Source organism: Malaclemys terrapin, chromosome 1 (assembly GCF_027887155.1).
Source record: "Malaclemys terrapin pileata isolate rMalTer1 chromosome 1, rMalTer1.hap1, whole genome shotgun sequence".
Classification (NCBI taxonomy): domain Eukaryota; kingdom Metazoa; phylum Chordata; order Testudines; family Emydidae; genus Malaclemys; species Malaclemys terrapin.
Window position 1 is genome coordinate 214,913,063 of NC_071505.1, and position 21,842 is coordinate 214,934,904.

The following is a 21,842-nucleotide window of genomic DNA, read 5'->3' on the forward strand; positions in this document are numbered from 1 at the left end:
TCCAAGAACTTTTTCTTTGCTATGTTGAAGCATCTCATGCTCAGTGCCACCAAGCTTCCTTATTACCATCATTTTCTTAGTCAATTCCTCTTTAATAAAATACCCAAGTTATTTATGGAGGAAATCAATGTTCTACTGTGTGATCCATACAATACCAAGAGCAGTGAGGCAGGATAATATATCACATTTCTAATTGCTTTAAAAGCTAAGATTTTTATTCTGATATTGACCACATATTTATGCCCATTCAAGACAGTAACGTACTTTGAGTTTAAACTTAATGGATCTCCATTCTTATCATAATGAGACCTATTCAGAAAAAAAACATAAGGGCAGGCTTTTCAAAAGAATGCTTATTAACTACCCTAGCGCATGGGGGAATCAGTAACAAGAGCAAACACTTTCTGTTTTTAAATAATAGGCTATGTGTGTAAACAATAGTAAAAGAGATAGTAGTGAGCTGAAATTATTAATTTATTATCATCATGCAAAATACATCAGTTCTTCTAATCTGTGAAGCCACACAAAGAAGTTCATCTTAACTTCCCAGAGGGTTAAAGGATCTACACTGGCAGTGATCAAGTTCCCAATGGTCAGGCGATAAAGAAACAAGGACTGGAATCAAACAAGTTGCTAATATGGCAGTGTCCTGCTCTACCATCAGGCAACCACCCCATAAGAAGGATGTTAAAGTTTTTTGCCTCTTTTCTCTCATCATTAATATTCTCCAGTGTAGCAGCTGTCCACAGTTTACAACTGGCTAAGAAATGACTTCCCCAAACAGCACCATGCTTCTGGTTCTCCAGCTCATACGTTTACCATGCAGTCCCTTCTTTCTCAGACAGGCATTACGTTTCTCAGTGCAGCATATCATCACCGGCAGATAGTCAAGCTCCTGACAAGAACTTCTGAAATTAGTTCTGGTTCTATTTGTTTTCAAATTTATTAACCACATGAAAGGCCTCTAAAAATTCATTGAAGTCAATGCTGCCATCTTTGTTGAAGTCAATGCTGCGGGCTAGGTTGTCAATGGATTCATCATCTATGTCAATTTTGAGATGAGAATTGAAGAGTTTCCACGTCTGGCGAAATTCCTCAATGGAGATCAGACCTAAAGGAGACAGAAGGGAGAAGCAGTGCACTATTCAACTCACTTGTCTCCCCTCAAAAAGGGATATCTGCCACCTATCACCATTGGAATTTATTTGCTATGTAATGGCCGCCTAAGACACACATCACTTACACACAATAACAACAAATATATGCTTCATAGACGTGTAGTAGTAAGCAGAAATTACCCTAATGTACCTGAATGATCTTTGTCAATGATGTTAAAGATGATCTCCAGATCAGTTCTGTATCTGTACAGGGTTTCCACCAAAGCTGGTTGAACCTAAAAAGATTTTGAAATTACATACTGTGGGCAGATCGTACCTCAATCTGATTTAGACTAACAAACAGGACACACATTGTACCAATCTAAAAAGGAAACAAATACATGAAGTGTACATTTTCCAATATTAAAAAGACTCCTTTAGCACAGCTTCCAAGCAGGGATTTCTCCTTGGCCCTGAAAAAACAGCAGTAGACAGTACCTGTCTGTCTTTCAATAGCCAGATATATTGCCACTAAATGGCTAAGAGAATTGTCGCTGGGATAACACTGCTCTACAGCTAAAATGCTTCTGAAATAAATGTAGTCAAACTTTACTAATTCTGGGTCACTGAGAATGAAAATGATGCTTAAAATTGTTGTTTGGCTCTAGTTTTCAAGATATGCTATTGGGTCAGTATATACGACCCTTGACTTGGGAATGGCGGAGGATAAGTGAGTTATAAAGGGAAGGGATCTCAATTTAAACCAGAAATGACTAAAATACATCTTTGACTGGATCTATGAATAAATCTATGACTGGGTTTGGACAGTACTTGCTTTATAGGCAAAACAATGAATGATGCAATCTGAAGCTGGTATTACATCATACATGATATGAATTGCATCATGTTATTCCTAGAAGTCATGGATGATGCGATCATAACGAAGTTTACATCACTCTGCTGAACAAATTGCCCTATATCAGCTCTAGAAATCATACAGTGTCGTGCTCTCTTATTTGTCAGTGTTTGATTTTGCAAAGGGACACATTTCTGTTTAGCCAAAGTGAGCAGAGGTGCCTCGTACTTGTGTGAACAGTGCAGATAACTTTTGCTATGTTTGTGGTGAAGTGACTTTTGCATCACAAAAGCGCAGTATAACCACTATGGTTAAGAAAGCCTATCACCTTTATTTTGGCTGCAAAATTGGAGATCGGGACAAGAGGTGGGCCCCACATATATGCTGCAACACTTGTGCAACAAATCTTCACCTGTGGTTGAACAGGAAAAGGAAATCTATGCCTTTTGCAGTGCCAATGATTTGGAGAGAGCCAACAGTTCATACCAGAAATTGTTACTTCTGCATGGTGCCTCCAGTTGGGAAAGGTGTGTCAAAGAAGAAAAAGTGGATTGTACATTATCCAAACATTCCATCAGCTATACGCCCAGTACCCCACGGAGAAGGACTGCCGGTTCCTGATGCATCAGAATCATTCTCACTTGAGTCAGACGAGGAAGAGGAAGAGGATGAAACTTCTGGTCCTGAACCATCAATGTCACAGGACCCACATTTTCTCCCATCCTCCTCCTCTGAACCACACCTCATAACACAAGGTGAACTGAATAACCTTGTCAGGGAATTGGAACTACCCAAGAGTAAGGCAGAGCTGTTGGGCTTCAGACTACAGCAGTGGAATCTCATGGCAGGTGATGTTAGGGTTTCCATGTTCCATGACCGTCAAAAGGATCTTGTCCCATTCTTCTTCATGGAAGGTGATCTTGTAGCCTGCAACAACATGGATGGTGTGATGGCAGCCCTCAACATCGTTCACGATCCAGATGAGTGGAGACTGTTCATTGATTCATCGAAGACGAGTCTTAAAGCTGTTTTACTGCATAATGGCAATGTTTTGCCATCAAGTCCAGTTGGTCATGCAGTCCATACGAAGGACAACATGAAACAACTTTTGAGGTGCATAAACTATGACCAACATCAGTGGCAGCTTTGTGGCGATTTGAAGGTTGTTGCTCTCTTGCTTGGTCTGCAGACTGGATACACAAAATACTGCTGTTTTTTCTGTGAATGGAATAGTCGTGCAAGAGATTCCCACTACATCAAGAAAGATTGGCCACTCCGACAGTCATTGGAGCCTGGGAGGAAAAGTGTTCAGCATCCCCCACTTGTTGAATCAAGGAAGATTTTGTTACCACCCTTACACATCAAGCTGGGTCTGATGAAGAACTTTGTCAAGGCCATTGACAAAACACAAGCAGCTTTCAAGTACCTCCGTGGAAAATTTCCAAGGTTGAGTGAAGCTAAGATACAGGAAGGTGTCTTTGTTGGTCCTCAGATTCGTGAACTTCTTCGAGATGATGCATTTGACCATGCACTGCGTGGCAAGGAAAAGACGGCATGGAAAGCCTTCCAGTTAGTGGCAATAAATTTTCTCGGAAACAACAAGGCAGACAACTACAGGTTGTGGGTGGAAAACCTCCTCAAGGCATACAAAAGCCTTGGTTGCAACATGTCACTAAAGATACATTTTCTGCACTCTCATCTAGATTTTTTTCCCACTGAACTGCAGAGCAGTGGGCGACGAGCACGGCGAGTGATTTCACCAGGACATTGCAACAATGGAGAAACGCTATCAGGGCAAATGGAGCCCATCAATGCTTGCAGACTATTGCTGGACAGTGACAAGAGATGCTCCGTTTAATGAATACAAGAGACAAGCCAAGAAGCACTGAGTAGACACTGAATAGGACTGAACTATGTACATAATAGTTTTTTTGCCTTTTGCTTCATAATAAATTTTATTTATATAACCCTTTTGCTGATTTTTAAAGTATTACAGGACAGGTGAAATATTATCATGTAAAGCAACAACAAACACATGAAAAGACCTAGGTTTACAATTTATGATGAAAACTCTACTATCTACACAATATACATAGACATAAAATGTAAAAACTTAAATATCTTAGAAACAGTAGCCAATCAGTTGTTTGAATTGTCATATTTGAATTCAGCACATCAAAATACATAATAAATAGCACATTTTATCTCTGAAGCAGACGACTTCTCAAAAATTGTAGACCAGTGAAGGAGCCTTTCACATCTATAATCAGTGATTATTAATGAAAGCGCAGATAACCTGTTGGGGGTGCTGCATATTATGCACTCAAAGACACACAACTTAAAGGTGCATATGGAAAGTGACCCAGCTGTTCTTACTTTGAAAAAAATGGAAACGTCAACTACAGGCCAGACTTGCAAAAGGGCTCAGCACCCAAGTGCTCCTATTTAAGTCTCCATGCATCTGAAGAAGTGGGTTTTTACCCACCAAAGCTTATGCCCAAATAAATCTGTTAGTCTTTAAGGTGCCACCGGACTCCTCATTGTTTTTGTTTAGGTAAATTCACACTGCAAGTGAAATCATGAATGAAGCACAGGTAGGCATACCCATAGCAGCTTTAATCTAGCTAGCACAGCTAACATTAGAAATGGAAGCACGGGCTTCAGCACAGCCTTGCAACCTGAGTATGTACCCAGGGTCCCCAGCAGACTTGCACTCAGGTGGCTAGCCCAAGTACAAGCTCATGCCACCATGTGTTCACTGCTATTGTTACTCATGCTAGCTAGATTAAAGGTATGCCTATCCATACAACAATCACACCTTCATTTAACACTTAAGTCACTTTAATAAATGGAGAGATGTTAAAAGAGCTCACTTCCTATTTAGCACTTTTTGAAAATATGACCATTTTATTTAGCTTCCTGCATGGAAATTGAGCATTTTGAAAATCTGGCCTCAATTGTGAGTGCTGAACATTTTTGAATATCTGTCCCTAAGCAGCCAGCCTCCAAGAAAATGTTCCTCTAAAATTTGGATATGACTTTTTTTCCTCTTACCTCTTTTATGGCTGGCTCTATTTCCAAATCATTAAAACATGAAAGATACTCGACACTTCCATCTGGAGCAAGCTGCACCAACCGAGAACGCAGAGTCCTCCATGGGAGATCCAGATGTAAAACAGATTCCACTGTTGAGGCCCATTCTGTGGCAGAAATTCTTCCTGTCAAAATGGATCATTTCATGGTTATAAATTATGCATGCCAAACAACACACTCTTACTAACTGCTAGCCATTTTTGTTGCTGTTTTTTTAACAAGTTGCAGAATAGTCTAATGCAGATATTCTTTGACACAGAAAAACTAGACAATATTTGAAGTGTTTCAGTACTTTTGAAATAATTGTATACTGAACAATTACTTTATTCAAAAGGAATGTTACAGATTTGAGGTCCTGCAAACATGTACTGTAGCTATATTACCATGCACAGCTGACAGGGCAACATAAGACCTAGAAATTGTGACTTGACTGTTTAGCTATGAAATGGTGTTTACGACCTGAACATTTGGGTTATCATTTTAAAGGACATTGGGTGAGGTACTGTCATGAGGAAAAGATTTTCGGTGCCCCAAGATTTCAATCCCTATTCCTATGCAAATAGTCCATCCAATGTCAAACAACCACAGATTTACCTTCACTTGATACCTTATGTTCTCTAGTGGCATTGCCCGACAGCTTCACCCATTCTAGGGACTTGTGAGACTATATGGCGGAAGTGCTCACTCTCTGACTTTTTACCCTTGACCTCAGTTCCACACCGACATAGCTTTCTGAAGATGTCTAGCAACGGAGGAGTTTGGAAATGCTCCCGAGGCAAAGACTGACTTAGCACTGCTGGATTTGTGCCCGCCCAAACCCTCACTCTCATAGTTGGGGCATTTTCTATCTGTGAATTTCTTCAGCTGTCTACTTCTTTCTTAGTTCGATTCCTCTTCCAGTATGATGCGTAAGGCCCTGAGGCCTGCACTTCAATACCAACCCCTTCACTCATTTCACCTGGAAAGAAGCATGCACCATTGACTAACTGTCACACCTAAAACCCACCTCCCAGGAAACATGAGATGGTTTCCCACACAAAGAGTAATTGGAGGCTCCCCAGCCACTGAGGCAGCAAATCAGGCTGGATAATCAAACAATTCCATACTTCAAAGCTCTACTATAACAGAGCTACACAGGATCCAGCAGAATCCATCAGGCTCCTATATGAATAAGTGAACCGATCAGGTTTCTGCCCCTCCCCCCCGTTTTCAGAAACCTTGTGCTGAAATACAGTGAGAGGCAGCTCTGGACACTCCTGACTTGGAAGAAGCTTTTGTGCAGTTCCTAATTCCCAGGAACAAGAAACCGGCTGGGCCTAAGTGGGGTAGTACAAAGTGCTATGTGTTATTCAGTGGAGGATGGTAGATTGACACTCAAAGGTATGGAATCTAACTGCGCAGCATATTCTTTGGACAGAAAATGGAGTGGGTGATGTCTTGTCCAGGGTGAAAGGCCTCCCTGAGCCAGGGACATTCTTCAGACTGTCACCTCACTTATGGGGAACTCTGGGAGCTCGGGAAACCCAGACCCACCCGGCATGGCTTGGGTCCGTTCGCCAAGCCTCACAAATGCAAAACCCTGAAATTCTTCACAAGACCTCCATCCAGCAGTGCACTATGATGCGTCCTTGATTCCCTGGCATATTCTTCTATTCTGCCTTGTACTTATCTAAGCATTGGCAAAGATCCAGTGATGAAGGACAAAGCAGGACACTGCTTTCTAGACCCACTCCAATGGCATCCTTTTCACAGGCATATTTAAGGCCTGATTCCTTTGAAGTGTTGAGCACCTCCCGTAAGGTGCTGAGGGCCCTTAGCTCCCCTATTGACTTCATTGGGAATTGGGGACACTCAGTCTCTCACAGAATTAGGCTCTTCCTTTGTTTAATCATGTATTTTACAGATTACAGTCACCTCAGTGCATGTCATTCATGTGAAAAATATGTTGTGCTCCTGATATGTATCAAGTATTAAGACAAACGGTACTCTTGATGCACTCCAGTTTGGGGGAAGTTTGTTCTATGCAGTGTTTGTATGCCTTTACATAGGAAACTATCCTAGTACACAGAAGAAATAATGTTATATTAATAATATAATAAAATAATAACACAAATCCAGATATTTAATAGCTGTTAACTACATTTTAGAGAGTGTGGATTTTTAGTCCTATTCGATGACAATGCTGGCAACTTAATTTCAAGAGCTAATTACTTTCATTTGCAAATGAAAGGAGACGTGTGGTTGGTTTCATTACCTGTGTAATTTGGGTCGTACTGTCTGAAAGCTGCAGTGAGTTCTGATCTCCGGGAGTAAAGTTTCTCTCGTAATGACTTTAATGCAGACCATTCAACCACACTCACCCTATGAGGAAAATAATCAGAGTGGACAATTAAAGGGTTGAAATTCTCTAGCTCTTCAAATTTTTCCATGTGCAGTATTTATTGCATACCAATCCTCTGTAACAAACAATCTCAGTTCAGGGCCCCGCAACAAGCCCTCCTAAAACAGTGACATTAAAAAAACAAAAAGAATTGTCTGAGCTTATCTGGTGGCTCAGTTATTTATGGCAGACATTACACAGTCAAGTTATAAGTCCTTTACATTAGCAAAGCTGACTCTAGTGCCAGGTATGGCAGAATTGTGCTGACAAAATTCTTGGGCCTGATTCACACTAGTATTACTCCAGTTTTATGCTATGGCATTACACCGGTGTGAAAATGGTGTCATACAATGGCGAATCAGGCCCAACATATATCCTATACATTTGCTGTCTTATACAATTCAAATCCTTGATTCTTTTTATAGCACTACAAATAACTCAGATCAAATTAGAGCTGTTGGAACCCCTTTTATCTGTTATCACATTTGTTTTAAATCTGTTAAAAAAAAAAAAACCAAGTAACATAAAGAGCTGTGCAAATACAATTAAACCTCTCATGTAACTTCTACCGTGAACAATTCATACATTCTGGGTTCGTATTGATACACTGTACATGTATCCACAGGCGCCGGCTTCTAATTTTCCCTGGGGGTGCTCAACCCCCACTTAGTCCCAGGCCCCACTCCCACTCTACCCCTTCCCCCAAGGCCCCATCACCACCCCACTTCTTCCCATCTCTGCTCCACCCCCGCCTCTTTTCACCCCCTCCCCCGAGCACCCTTCATCCCTGCTCCTCCCCGCTCCATCCCAGTACCTCCTGCATGCTGCAGAACAGCTGTTCAGGAGGCGCTGGGAGGGAACAGGAGGAGTTGATTGGCAGGGGCCACTGGCGGGCGGGAGTGGGGGGGTAGGGGTGAGCTTGGCTGGAGCACCCACGGAGTCGGCGCCTATGCATGTATCCATTAGATGTGTTGTCCTTACTGTACCTCTGGTGAAGAGTCTGTTTGCGTGTGGCTTTACTGACTTGATACTGCACAAAGCGAGGTATCAAATCAGGATTCAGTTTGAGATAAGCACCACGATTGCTGCCATCTTCATAGTAGTTAGAGGCAGAAAAAATAGTGATAACCTGATAATAAAAGAAAAAAGAAATAAGTGGGATTGATTAAAGCTGCCGCCCCCTTTTTGGACTTTAGAAAACTGAGATGATTTAATTCATTTTGTAACCTAAGTGTAAAACCCTAATAAATCTATAAGTCTGCCAATGGCTGCTCAGCTAAACAAAATGTCAACTCTAGTCCTGCTTCAGGACTACATTTTTTATTTGTTCCATGAGGACTTCACTTTATAAGACAGACAACATATAACTACACTTGCCACAAAGGCAACAGTTCCCTGGGGTCTAAATGGTTTTGAATTTCCTTCCCTTCCTTCTAGCCATGCGTGTCAGAGAGAGAGATAGAGAAAGAGAGAGGCCAAAAAGATGAAGGAAATTACTTGGAGGAATTAAAGTAACATGTATATTGATATACATATAATACAGTGGGCCTTGACCTTACTCACACTGGAACTCACCTCCCATGTAGCAACACGAGAAGGACAGGGTGGTCATGACCTAAGCTGCACGGCAGCGCACCATGCTATCAAGAGCCATGCAGATGGGGAGAGGTGCCCCGCCCCTCCCTCAGCCTGGGAGCAGCTGCTGCAAGGCGCCCCTCCCCTGGCCCCAGCCTCAGAGCTTCTGCAGCCAGGAGGAGGCGCTCTGAACCTGGCCCCGGCCTCAGAGCTGCCCTGGCTGGGAAGAGGCACCCGAACCCTGGCACTGGCCTCAGGAGCTGCCACGGCTGTGAAGAGGCGTCCTGGCCCCGGCCCTGGGCTCGGAGCTGCAGCAGCTGGGGAGAGGTGTCTCTCCCGCAGCTCCGGGCTGCTGCGGTGAGAGAGGGCTGGGGGGAGTCCTCTTTCCCTGCTGCAGCTCCAGGGTACCCCAAACTCCTCATCCCTGGCCCCACCCCAGAGCCCACACCCCCAGCCAGAGCCCTCACCCCCCTGCAGCCTAATCCTCTGCCCCAGCCCTGAGCCCGCTGCCACACCCTGAACCCCTCATCCCTGGCCCCACTCCAGAGCCCGCACCCCCAGCTAGAGCCCACAGCCCCCTGCACTCCAACCCTCTGGCCCTAAGCCTCCTCCCGTACCCCAAACCCCTCATCCATGACTCCACCCCAGATCCTGCAACCCCAGGCAGAGACCTCACGCCCCTGCACTCCAACTCTGTGCCCCAGCCCTGAGCCCCTGCCCACACTCCAAACCCCTCGGCCCCACCCCCACCACACATCACCTCCATATTGGTGCACATAACAAAATTCATTCCGCACATGGCTGTAAAATATTAGAGGGAAAATTGGTCATGACCCTCAGTTCGTAAACCCATGTAATAATGAATGTAATTCATAATAATGGACTAGCATAGATACAAAAAGATTATTGGAATTTTAGGCTTAAGCAACAGCAAATGACCAAGAAACATCTTCCCTATCAATTTCCCAGTCCTAGAATTTACCCAGGGTAAGATTTCAGGCATAAAAATGTGGCTCAGATTCTTTCCCTGCCTTCATTGGTGCAGCTCTAACTAGCTTTTGAGATGACAAATTTCCAGTGTGCAAAAAAAGAGTTGCAGAAGCACTTGCAGTAAGCTCTATAATGTTTCTATTACAAAGTGCCGGTCCTCACATTCAGTGGGCCTTTAAGTGAGCCTTTTGCAGAGACACAAAGACACGCTTTTTTTATAAAATGCACTTTCCTAAGGAGGAGATGGTGTGACTTGAGTGGAGGTTTTTAGCAACTTCAAAGCACAGATGGCTACGGCGCCATCTTGCAGTCATTAACAAATCTCCCCTTAAAGGTGAGGGGAGTTTTTCCTAAGAAAGAACTTCATGATTCAACCTCACATGAGTACTGTGAATATTCCCAATACCTATTTTATAGAACTCACTCTTTTTTGCCAATCATCTTAGCTGATAAGTTTGAAGTTACTCCTACAGGGTTTTCTGGGAAGTTCACAGCAGCATTTTATTTTATAAGTGACGCTCTTACCTGCCCATCATGACTGATCTCATAACCTTCTTGTTTACATTCATGAGACCTGATCAGCATCTTCAGATTATACCGTTTAAGCAGCCTGGCAGTAACATCAGGCCCAAAGTAGCAACCACCTCCTCGAACTTTGTTTGGTGTGCAGCCATTTTGGTTTTTTGGATCACTCCAAAGAATATCAACCACCTTTGAATACCAAACCAACGCACATGATTATTGACAATTAGTACAACATCAGCAACAACCTGGGACATTATTTAGAAATGATGGCCATTACAGGGTCCCCAAGCACAATAAGATACAGCTAAGTGCCAGTATGGTCTTCTCAGGTTTTCTTTATTTCCTTAAACTAGTACATTCCTTTTGCTTGGAAAACCTTTATTTTTATTTGCCTTTATTAAAAAAAGCCATCTGAGTTGAGCTTTTAAATGTAAATCACTGGGTAGATTTTATACTGTATTTCCAAACAATTTCAGAAACTAATACTCTCAAGAGAGAACAAAACACTTGCTTTTTGTTTTCTGTTGCCTTTGGAAGCCTCACATTTCAGAAGAATGGGCTAATTTCTACACTACAGTTTTATCGGTCTCCATTGTATTGGTTTAAGGACCTGCCTTCCTAAGTCACATGGGTCAGTGGCAGGAGACAGGTTTCTTATTTTAGAAGAGAGTTGCTTGTAGAGAAGCCAGTATAACCATCCACTTCTGCTTAAAGGAGCTGACCAAAGAGAAATTTAGAAAATATGCCCCTGCCTAACAATTATATTTTCAGATTCTAATCAGCTCTGTTAATTAAAATCACAGAGTTGTCACAATTTATTAAATTACTATACACTGGGGGCTTAATCTTGTTCTTTGGTAAACAAGGCAAACGTGGAGGGAAGATGACAAAGGTAAATCCCTTTTCCCTGAACAAACAGCAGGCCCTGCATACCAGAAAGCCGAAGAGTTGGGATTTGTTGGGTAGGTCAGCGTCCAGCTCCCCAAGCCTGCTCCTGTGTGCATTGCAACCACAAAATAGGTGCAGTTTTTGACTGATGACTGGGAAATTATAGCCCATTTAAACTAAAAGTAACTTTTGTACTATTGGATCCTACCACACAAGGACACTCAACTGCATCAGATACTACTCAAATGGATTGAAATGTTTGCTATTGAAACATTTTGAACACTGAGAAAATATAATACATAAAACATATTTATTTGTAGAATAGAGTGTTGTGTCTTTAAACGTATCTGAATGACCAGAGGCAGAAAGTAGATTCAGCTATAATGAAATCACCTTGACTGCCCAGAATGATGTCTGAAGTTAAAAGTTTTCTCTATTCATCTCAGAATCAAAACATCCTGTTTACACAAAATAAATTCCATTTGTCTATACAGATAGGGTTTTTTTAAGAAGTCTGTATTTGGTTTCACATACTTGTTTCCATTCCTTTGCTGTTAATTCTGAAGGCACACTCGGCATACGAACACTGGACTCTAGATACTGTGCCTCTAGGAGCGGGCCAGAGTTGACACCATCATGAAGCAGACACATGTGCTCCCCAACATCCAACAGATCACTGGTGTATCGTCTTGTATGGCTAGATGATGATGAAGGCCTGGTCATTCCTTTGACAGCAATATCCTGCCCAGGAAGGCATTTCTTGACTCTTCTTATAGGAGAGTACTCTACAAAGTCAGTTCTTTCTGGGTCATGGTTTCTCTCTGTGCTTGATTTTGGTGGTCTCAGCACCGACTTCATCTAAAAGACAGACTCATTAGTGCATATTTACTGAAGCTTTTATAAATCAAAAAAGTCAAGGATGCACCATATTTCATCATATGCTCCATAGCTCAACAACAATTGCTTTAAGGAAATATTAACTCATCACAACTCTGGATTCAAACTCTGGGTTTTAACTTTTCACCAAATACAGTTCTTGAACTCAGGGTAGAAACTTTGGTACTTAATTCCATTGGAAGTTAGATACCTATGTTGAAAATCTGCCCCTTTATCAATAATATTGGGGATGAAATGGTATTCACTGAGAAACATGGACCTGATTCCCCACTCTTTACTCTAGCATTACTCTAGTTTAACTCAGTTGAAATCAATGGAATAACACCAGGATAAAACTGGAGTAACCCAGTAGTGAATCAGAAACTATATCCTTAAATAAACCTAAGCTCCTTGATTGTTCACCAGGGCTAGTGCTCTTCTGGAGTTGTATAGGTTGACTATGGCAATTTATTTTAAAACAAATCTTTTCTTGAAAGAGTTGGGCTGCTTCTTGCATTCTCTTTTGAGATTCACTTGCACTAGCTCATTTTTTTTAGCCAAAAAAGTGTGTGTATTAAACAATTTATTAAAGAAAAAGAAAATTGATTCTACTACTACTATAATTTTCTTCCACAGAGTCCTAAATATCTGAGCAGAAGCTGTCTTTCCCCATTATCTTGACCAACACCCAAACAGTTGTTATCTACCTAAGGCACTGACTCAAAAATATGAGCTGGCCCCAGTGGGGATTGTGTAGCGTGCAAAAAAATAATAGCTAGATATCAGAAACTGCTTCTGGCAGCAAATTGTGCCAGGGATCAGTTTGGAATAGCACAAATGCCAGCGCATAGCCTGGAATCCGGCCCACAAATGTCTGACTCTTACTGAAGTATTTCAATACTCTCCTGCGGAGGTGATTTCACATGTTAATTATGAGTTGCATAGAAGCTGCATTAATATCCGCAAATAACAGACCAAGCATAGACTTGATGTTAGTAACTTCCACTGTTTTCAGCAGGAGTTGCACCTGCTTAATCTCAGGGCTGAATTTGACCTCTTGTCTTCTGAGTTTCTTTCAATTCTGAAAAGTGGAATTTTGGCTGCCTCTGGGCCTGATCCTGAAACAGGATCCAAATAGGCAGAGACCCTTGACTTCTGTGGGATATCACCCCGGTGTAAAGTAGCTCCACGCAGGCTGAGGGGTTCTGCTTGCACAGATCAGATTGTAGGGCTGGGGCCCCAGAGCAAAACTATCACTAAAGGAAAGTTGAACTGGATTGAAAAGGAAGAAATTCACACACTGATGGATTTCCTAGTTCTCCTGAAACTTCCGTGAGTTGTTAAAATGAGGTAATTTTCATATTTTCTAGGCAAACATATGGTCTTACTATATAGTGGATCAGATGCTCAGGTGGTGTAAATTGGTGTAGCTCCACTGATCTCAATGGACCTTTTACACCAGCTCAAAATGTCCATTGGCACCATTCATCACAAATGGCTCCTTCTGAAGCAGTCATTGTCTCTATTTTGCTGTATTTTCTTTAGGTTAGATCTACTGTCTTCTTTAAATCTATAAAATGCTTAGATACCTTCATCTTAATATTTTTACTAGTAAACACTTTCAGAGATCACAAACAAACAGTATAGAAGCATGGTCTCTTACCTTATTTCTCTTAAATAAATTCAGGAAATCCAAATCAGTGGTGTCTGATATTCCTCCATGTACGATTAGTACTTTGCTGTCAATGACAGTGGCAAGGGGAAGCCAGCTATAAACATCTTGCAGAAGATTTAAAATTTTTTTGCTATGGGACTGTAAAATGTATTAGTTTATTAGATATCATTCTTGAAAGCCTTTGATGCTAATCACAACAAGTAACTAGTGTAGAAGTTTCTTTTGACCTCATTGTTTTGCTCGGACTTCAATAATCTGTATGAACAATTCTGCCCATTGTTTTAACCCAGAAATATAGTATGAATATATACATTCCAAAATTTACCTTCTGCCTTGATCATTTCGTTGTTCTTTTAGCTTCATTTTTTTCTGATGTTTATTGTTTGACTTCATAAACTTTTCCTATTTCACCTCATACATCTCTGGACATAAATAAAACTAACAGTTCAAATTCTAATCTCACGGTTACACTTGTGTAAATGCAAAATAATTCCACTGATCTTGATGGAATTATTCTGTATTTACACTACATTCCTGAGAGCAAACCTTCTTATTGACACACACTTCAGTTTGCACATGTTGGAAGCAAATAAGGGGGGAGAGAGGATATCTTACCCGGTACTTCTTCATAACTTCTTTTGTGAAGCCATATCTGAAAAACAGAGGCAGCATCATGAACTGGCTTTCTGCATGATCACTTTTCACTATAATCCTGCAATAGTTTCTATGATTCAACACATCTGCCATTATAGCTAGTGCACACGTTGTAAATCTTTAACAATAATAATTACAAAAAATGAGGACTACAGTAATTTCTAGGAATTCTCCATTCCCTCTTTTCCTCTTCCATCCCCATAACTTTTCCAACATTTTCCTGATTTAACCGTATAAACAAATGGCTTTCCTCTACTCTCTGATTCATTTAGTTGAGGATGAGTTTTGACCATTATACAATGTTAATGGAGCCAGAACTTTCTGGGCAGAAACAGAACCCAGAGCAAAAGGAATTGGTGGTCTCTTGCCCATTAGCAAAAGAGAAACTTCATGCAATTCAAAGGCACCTAAGTGACTTCAGAGCACAAGTCCCAGTGAAAGTCAATGGGAACTGTCCTCTTTAAGTCATTTATGTTCTTTCCAAAAGCTTGCCCACCATGTCTGTGCTTCACGAAGGGTAGGATTCTGATCTTCCATTGGTTTTATATGATTGTAACTCCACTGATTTCAGTGGAATGAAGTCCCCACACCTCTCAGCCTTCAAATTAGCTAATGTGATACAACCACCCAAAATATATGACAAATGACCTTAATGTGGAACACCTTAGCTTTCTTGCACATCACACCATAATTGACAGATTTATGTTTTTTCACTATAAACCCCATTTTTAAGGATATTGTCTCACTGTGTGAATTAAACAAACCAGTTTTTTAAAAAACAACATTGGAAAAATAAATGTCATTATTTGCAACCATAAGGATCCTCTCCTATGGAACATCAACAAGATTTGAATTCTGAACCTGTACTCCCCTGCATAGCTCTCTAGCACTTGAGCTAATAGAGTAATTTATCCCCTGTGTAATGATCACAAGAGGGGGACACAACTATTTGGTCAGGCAACTATTTTCTAGACAGCAGTAGAATGTTGGGGAATCAGGATTGCTAGATTCTCTTCCTGTGCCTGGGAGAAGTGTGGTCCAGTGATGAGACCCCTGGGAACAATCAGGATAGCTAATAATGTTGCTTTGGCACATCTTTTTCTGAGCTGCAGCATGGCTGAATGGATGAGACGTGGGTCTGCCCACATCCTTAGCTTTTCCCGAGATCACTTTGTGCAGCCTTTCAATTCTCTTATTTGTACAATGAAGGAGGTCTGACGCTAACCTGTCTCCTAAGGCTGGGGTATGACTCCTTGGTCAATAATAAATGCTGAGAAACAGACGTCAGTAGCAGTAGGATTTTAGCTCATGGTCTCCTGGCTCCTATCTTAGTGCATTTCTCTTGGTGTTACGACGTATTTGGACAGGGAGCGTCGCTTGTTTGTTGATGGAACACCACCTGCCTTATCAGTGCTGTGGAACAGGCAACCCGATTCAAACAAAATATGGATTGTGCCTCAAAATCTCGTACACTTGAAAGCTCTGCAAAGTCGATTGACTTCAGTGGGCTTTGAATTGGGCCCTGAGTGAGAAATGAATCAGATCCATGTTTAAGATGGTTAGTAGAAATATCCCTTCCCCCTGCTAGATTAAGATGCATCATTAACATCTGAGTGCCCAATAAAACACTGGTTTCTGTATGAGACAAGCCTGTGGAAACTAGATTCATCATAACCTTAGCAAAAAGATCAAAAAGGCATTCATCTCTGTGACATTTGCATGGAAAAAGAACAGAAGAAAATGTTACCTCAGATTCATGATATGGTCTTCATGGTTCCCCCTGTTCAAGTGTAAATGGTTGGGGTAGACAAGAAGAAAGGCAAACAGGATAATAAGTATTTCTATGGAATTTTCCCCCCTATCCACAAAATCTCCATTAAAAAGGTAAGGGTTTTCTTCTGAAGGCAGGCCGTTCTGCAGGAGGAAACAAAACAAAGTTAGTGAGGCAATGTACTTAATAGGTATAGCTTGAAATTAATTTCCAAAAACAAAGGCTAGAGGTTTTCAGATTGTATGTCATGTTATGGTTGTTTTTATAATATGATAAAGTGGAGCTGCAAGCAACACAGGTTATATTGCTAGATCATCTACATAATACATGGATTTAGAGAGACAGTACTGTCACATTGTTCTCTCCTTTTTAGGACAGAGGTGCCCACACTGTGATCTTTGGACTACTAGAGGTTTGCAAAGTACTTGCTGGTGATGACTCATGGAAATCTGACTCCTTATGTGGTGCTAACGCTAAGCCTTGCTTCCACCTGCTAAATTATATTAAAAAGGAGCAATCAAATCATTACTCTCCTAATGTAATATTATTTTCCCATAAATGCCATTGCTGCAAGGAAGTGGTACAATTGGAAATGGCAGGGAGGAGGTCTGTTCATCATGAATAGGAGGCGAGGTGCCCATGAGACACTCTACAGTTAAGAGTGAAAAAGTCTGAGAAGCCCGGAGTTAGCATACTCAAGAAGAAAGCTATGATCTAAAAAGTTCTCAGACTCGGGACAAGGGATCTGGGATTTGTAGGTATAGTAATAATCCACACTTTGTAGTTCAGAAAATATAGGGTAATTCATTTTTATTCATAGATTCATAGATTTCTAGGACTGGAAGGGACCTCGAGAGGTCATCGAGTCCAGTCCCCTGCCCTCATGGCAGGACCAAATACTGTCTAGACCATCCCTGATAGACATTTATCTAACCTACTCTTAAATATCTCCAGAGATGGAGATTCCACAACCTCCCTAGGCAGTTTATTCCAGTGTTTAACCACCCTGACAGTTAGGAACTTTTTTCTAATGTCCAACCTAAACCTCCCTTGCTGCAGTTTAAGCCCATTGCTTCTTGTTCTAGCCTTAGAGGCTAAGGTGAACAAGTTTTCTCCCTCCTCCTTATGACACCCTTTTAGATACCTGAAAACTGCTATCATGTCCCCTCTCAGTCTTCTCTTTTCCAAACTAAACAAACCCAATTCTTTCAGCCTTCCTTCATGGGTCATGTTCTCAAGACCTTTAATCATTCTTGTTGCTCTTCTCTGGACACTCTCCAATTTCTCCACATCTTTCTTGAAATGCGGTACCCAGAACTGGACACAATACTTCAGTTGAGGCCTAACCAGCACAGAGTAGAGCGGAAGAATGACTTCTCGTGTCTTGCTCACAATATACCTGTTAATACATCCCAGAATCATGTTTGCTTTTTTTGCAACAGCATCACACTGTTGACTCATATTTAGCTTGTGGTCAATTATAACCCCTAGATCCCTTTCTGCCATACTCCTTCCTAGATAGTCTCTTCCCATTCTGTATGTGTGAAACTGATTGTTCCTTCCTAAGTGGAGCACTTTGCATTTGTCTTTGTTAAACTTCATCCTGTTTACCTCAGACCATTTCTCCAATTTGTCCAGATCATTTTGAATTATGACTCTGTCTTCCAAAGCAGTTGCAATCCCTCCCAGTTTGGTATCATCCACAAACTTAATAAGCGTACTTTCTATGCCAATATCTAAGTTGTTAATGAAGATATTGAACAGAGCCGGTCCCAAAACAGACCCCTGCGGAACCCCACTTGTTATGCCTTTCCAGCAGGATTGGGAACCATTAATAACAACTCTCTGAGTACGGTTATCCAGCCAGTTATGCACCCATCTTATAGTAGCCCCATCTAAATTGTTTTTGCCTAGTTTATCGATAAGAATATCATGCGGAACCGTATCAAATGCCTTACTAAAGTCTAGGTATACCACATCCACAGCTGAATGACAATTTAGAGATATATCTTAGTGAATCTATTGTACTATGTTTTACCTGCATTGGTTGTCAACATACCAGTGGGTACTGTCAGCTTACAGGAAGCATGATGGCAATGTTTGTATCTCCATCATTTCTAAGGGATATGAATGTTAAAACGGTTTATTCCACTTATGACTTGCTATAGAGATCACCCTGCCAGAAAGAAACCCGCTAGACCTTGGCATACAGATGCATTACTGGCAGATTATCACCATACACATTAACACAGTACAACTCCAATACTGTGAAGTCATCCAAAGCATTACATACCCAGGGCACAGCACAGGTTACTCAGCATTTCTTGGACAGCTATGAGATTCCTTGACAAAGTGCCTCCCAATTGACTTAATTCTGGGGAGTGAAATGGGACACTAATGGGCCCCACCATTGTATGCAAGTTGGTGACCTAAGGCCTGATCCAAAGCCTGATGAAGTAACAGGGTATCTTTCCATTGATTTCAATGGATTTGGATCAGGCGTCTGATGATTGGTGTTTGCCCTGCTATTAAAAGAGAGCGGTATTTGATTTCTGATTCTGGTCTCTCAATTCTCTGGAGAGCACAGGCTGGGAAGGTTGCAAAAGCAGCATGCTGATCCCCTGCAGCAACTTCCCTCTGATTCAGGGAGTTTCTGAATTAAAAGTCACAAAAAGGACTATAACTATGAGAGTCTGAAGATGAAGTGAATTAAAGTAATAATTAAAAAAAAAAAGAGGAAGGAAGGAATCCTTGAGGCTTCAGGAAGGGCAGGGACATCCACAGAGGAGGAAAAGGCAAGGAACTGATATTAGTATGTGGAAAGTTGGACTGATTGGAGTAACATCAACTGGCGTTAGTTCTCTAAGCTCTACCAATTCTCTCTTGGAAAAGCTTGTGACAGCCCTACTTTTTAAAAACAAGTTTAGATTTTGAATTTAAAACACAATTATACCTGGATTCCAAATTCAAAGTGGTATTTTAGCTCTTCGATGTTCTCTTGTCAAGTTTTAAAGTGATTTCCATTTCTCCAATGTTCACTTAGAAACGTAGATAGCTGGGTTTGTGATGACCAGGAGAACCGCATGGTGACTTGCCTGCCTGGTGCAAAGGTTGCGGATCTCTTGAGGCATCTAGACAGACTTATGTGTAGTGCTGGGGAGGAGCCGGTGGTCCTGGTACATGTAGGTACCAGTGACATAGGGGAGGGTAGGAGAGATGTCCTGGAGGCCAAATTTAGGCTGCTAGGGAAGAGACTGAAATCCAGGACCTCTATGGTGGCATTCTCAGAAATGCTCCCAGTTCCACGCGCAGGGCCAGGTAGGCAGGCAGAGCTTCAGAGTCTCAATGCATGGATGAGATGATGGTGTAGAGAGGAGGGGTTTACATTCATTAGGAACTGGGGAAACTTTGGGGATGGGGGGAGCCTATATAGGAGAGATGGGCTCCACTTAAACCAAAGTGGAACCAGACTGCTGGCACTAAACATTAAAAAGGTTGTAGAGCAGTTTTTAAACTAGGAGATGGGGAAAAGCCGACTGCTGCAGAGGAGCATGTGGCTTGGACAGAGACTTCTCTTAGGGGAGAGTCTAATGATAGAGAATCTCCAGGTTATAGTCAGGAGCAGAGGATGGAGGAGGATAATGTAAGTGCCAGATCAGATGATAAACATTCACATAAAGAATCGGACACATCAGAAAAGGGCAGACAAATAAACAGTGACAAGTTTTTAAAGTGCTTGTACACAAATGCTAGAAGTCTAAATAATGAGATGGGTGAACTAGAGTGCCTCGTGATAAAGGAGGATATTGATATAATAGGCATCACAAGAAACCTGGTGGACTGAGAGCAATCAATGGGACACAATCATTCCGGGGTACAAAATATATCGGAAGGACAGAACGGGTCATGCAGGGGGTGGGAGTGGCACTACATGTGAAAGAAAATGTAGAACAAATGAAATAAAAACCTTAAGTGAATCCACATGTTCCATAGAATCTCTATGGATAGAAATTTCATGCTCTAATAAGAATATAACATTAGGGATCTATTATAGACCACCTGACCAGGACAGCGATAGTTATGATGAAATGCTAAGGGAAATTAGAGAGGCTATCAAAATTAAGAACCCAATAATAGTGGGGGATTTCAATTATCCCCATATTGACTGGGAACATTTCACTTCAGGATGAAATGCAGAGATAAAATTTCTCGATACTTTAAATGACTGCTTCATGGAGCAGCTGGCACGGGAACCCACAAGGGGAGAGGCAACTCTAGATTTAGTCCTGAGTGGAGCGCAGGAGCTGGTCCAAGAGATAACTATAACAGGACCGCTTGGAAATAGTGACCATAATACAATAGCATTCAACATCCCTGTGGTGGGAAGAACATCTCAACAGCCCAACACTGTTGCATTTAATTTCAAAAGGGGGAAGTATGCAAAAATGAGGGGGTTAGTTAAACAGAAGTTAAAAAGTACAGTGACTAAAGTGAAATCCCTGCAAGCTGCATGGGCGCATTTTAGAGACACCATAATAACTTCAATGTATACCCCAAATTAAGAAACACAGTAAAAGAACTAAAAAAGAGTCACCGTGGCTTAACAACCAAAAGAAGCAGTGAGGGATAAAAAGACTTCCTTTAAAAAGTGGAAGTCAAATCCTAGTGAGGCAAATAGAAAGGAGCATACACGCTGCCAGATTAAGTGCAAGAATGTAATAAGAAAAGCCAAAGAGGAGTTTGAAAAACGGCTAGCCAAAAACTCCAAAGGTAATAACAAAATGTTTTTTAAGTATATCAGAAGCAGGAAGCCTGCTAAACAACCAGTGGGGCCCCTTGATGATCGAGATACAAAAGGAGCGCTTAAAGACGATAAAGTCATTGCGGAGAAACTAAATGGATTCTTTCCTTCAGTCTTCACGGCTGAGGAAGTTAGGGAGATTCCCAAACCTGAGCTGGCTTTTGTAGGTGACAAATCTGAGGAACTGTCACAGATAGAAGTGTCACTAGAGGATGTTTTGTAATTAATTGATAAATTTAACATTAACAAGTCACCGGGACCAGATGGCATTCACCCAAGAGTTCTGAAAGAACTCAAATGTGAAGTTGCAGAACTATTAACTAAGGTTTGTAACCTGTCCTTTAAATCGGCTTCTGTACCCAATGACTGGAAGTTAGCTAATATAACGCCAATATTTAAAAAGGGCTCTAGAGGTGATCCTGGCAATTACAGACCGGTAAGTCTAACGTCGGTACCGGGCAAATTAGTCGAAACAATAGTTAAGAATAAAATTGTCAGATACATAGAAAAACATAAACTGTTGAGCAGTAGTCAATATGGTTTCTGTAAAGGGAAATTGTGTCTTACTAATCTATTAGAGTTCTTTGAAGGGGTCAACAAACATGTGGACAAGGGGGATCCAGTGGACATAGTGTACTTAGATTTCCAGGAAGCCTTTGAC

At 41.4% G+C, this 21,842-nt stretch overlaps 1 protein-coding gene across 6 annotated transcripts in view; it reads right to left on the minus strand.

Moving 5' to 3' along the window:
- Positions 1-456: 456 nt before the first annotated feature.
- PPEF1 (protein phosphatase with EF-hand domain 1) overlaps positions 457-21,842 on the minus strand; it is a 67,792-nt gene continuing 46,406 nt past the window's right edge. For 5 of the 6 annotated variants that reach the window (XM_054006721.1, XM_054006720.1, XM_054006728.1 and 2 more), the window contains 10 exons: positions 16,357-16,523; positions 14,571-14,607; positions 13,944-14,093; positions 11,939-12,262; positions 10,517-10,702; positions 8,413-8,555; positions 7,301-7,407; positions 5,008-5,171; positions 1,309-1,393; positions 457-1,111 (listed from right to left, as the gene is read on the minus strand). In XM_054006721.1, the coding sequence (XP_053862696.1) occupies positions 927-1,111; positions 1,309-1,393; positions 5,008-5,171; positions 7,301-7,407; positions 8,413-8,555; positions 10,517-10,702; positions 11,939-12,262; positions 13,944-14,093; positions 14,571-14,607; positions 16,357-16,523 (1,548 nt within the window). In that variant the 3' untranslated portion in view covers positions 457-926. Of the gene's footprint in view, positions 1,112-1,298; positions 1,394-5,007; positions 5,172-7,300; positions 7,408-8,412; positions 8,556-10,516; positions 10,703-11,938; positions 12,263-13,943; positions 14,094-14,570; positions 14,608-16,356; positions 16,524-21,842 lie in introns of all 6 variants that reach the window. The other variant, XM_054006724.1, reaches the window with a different exon arrangement.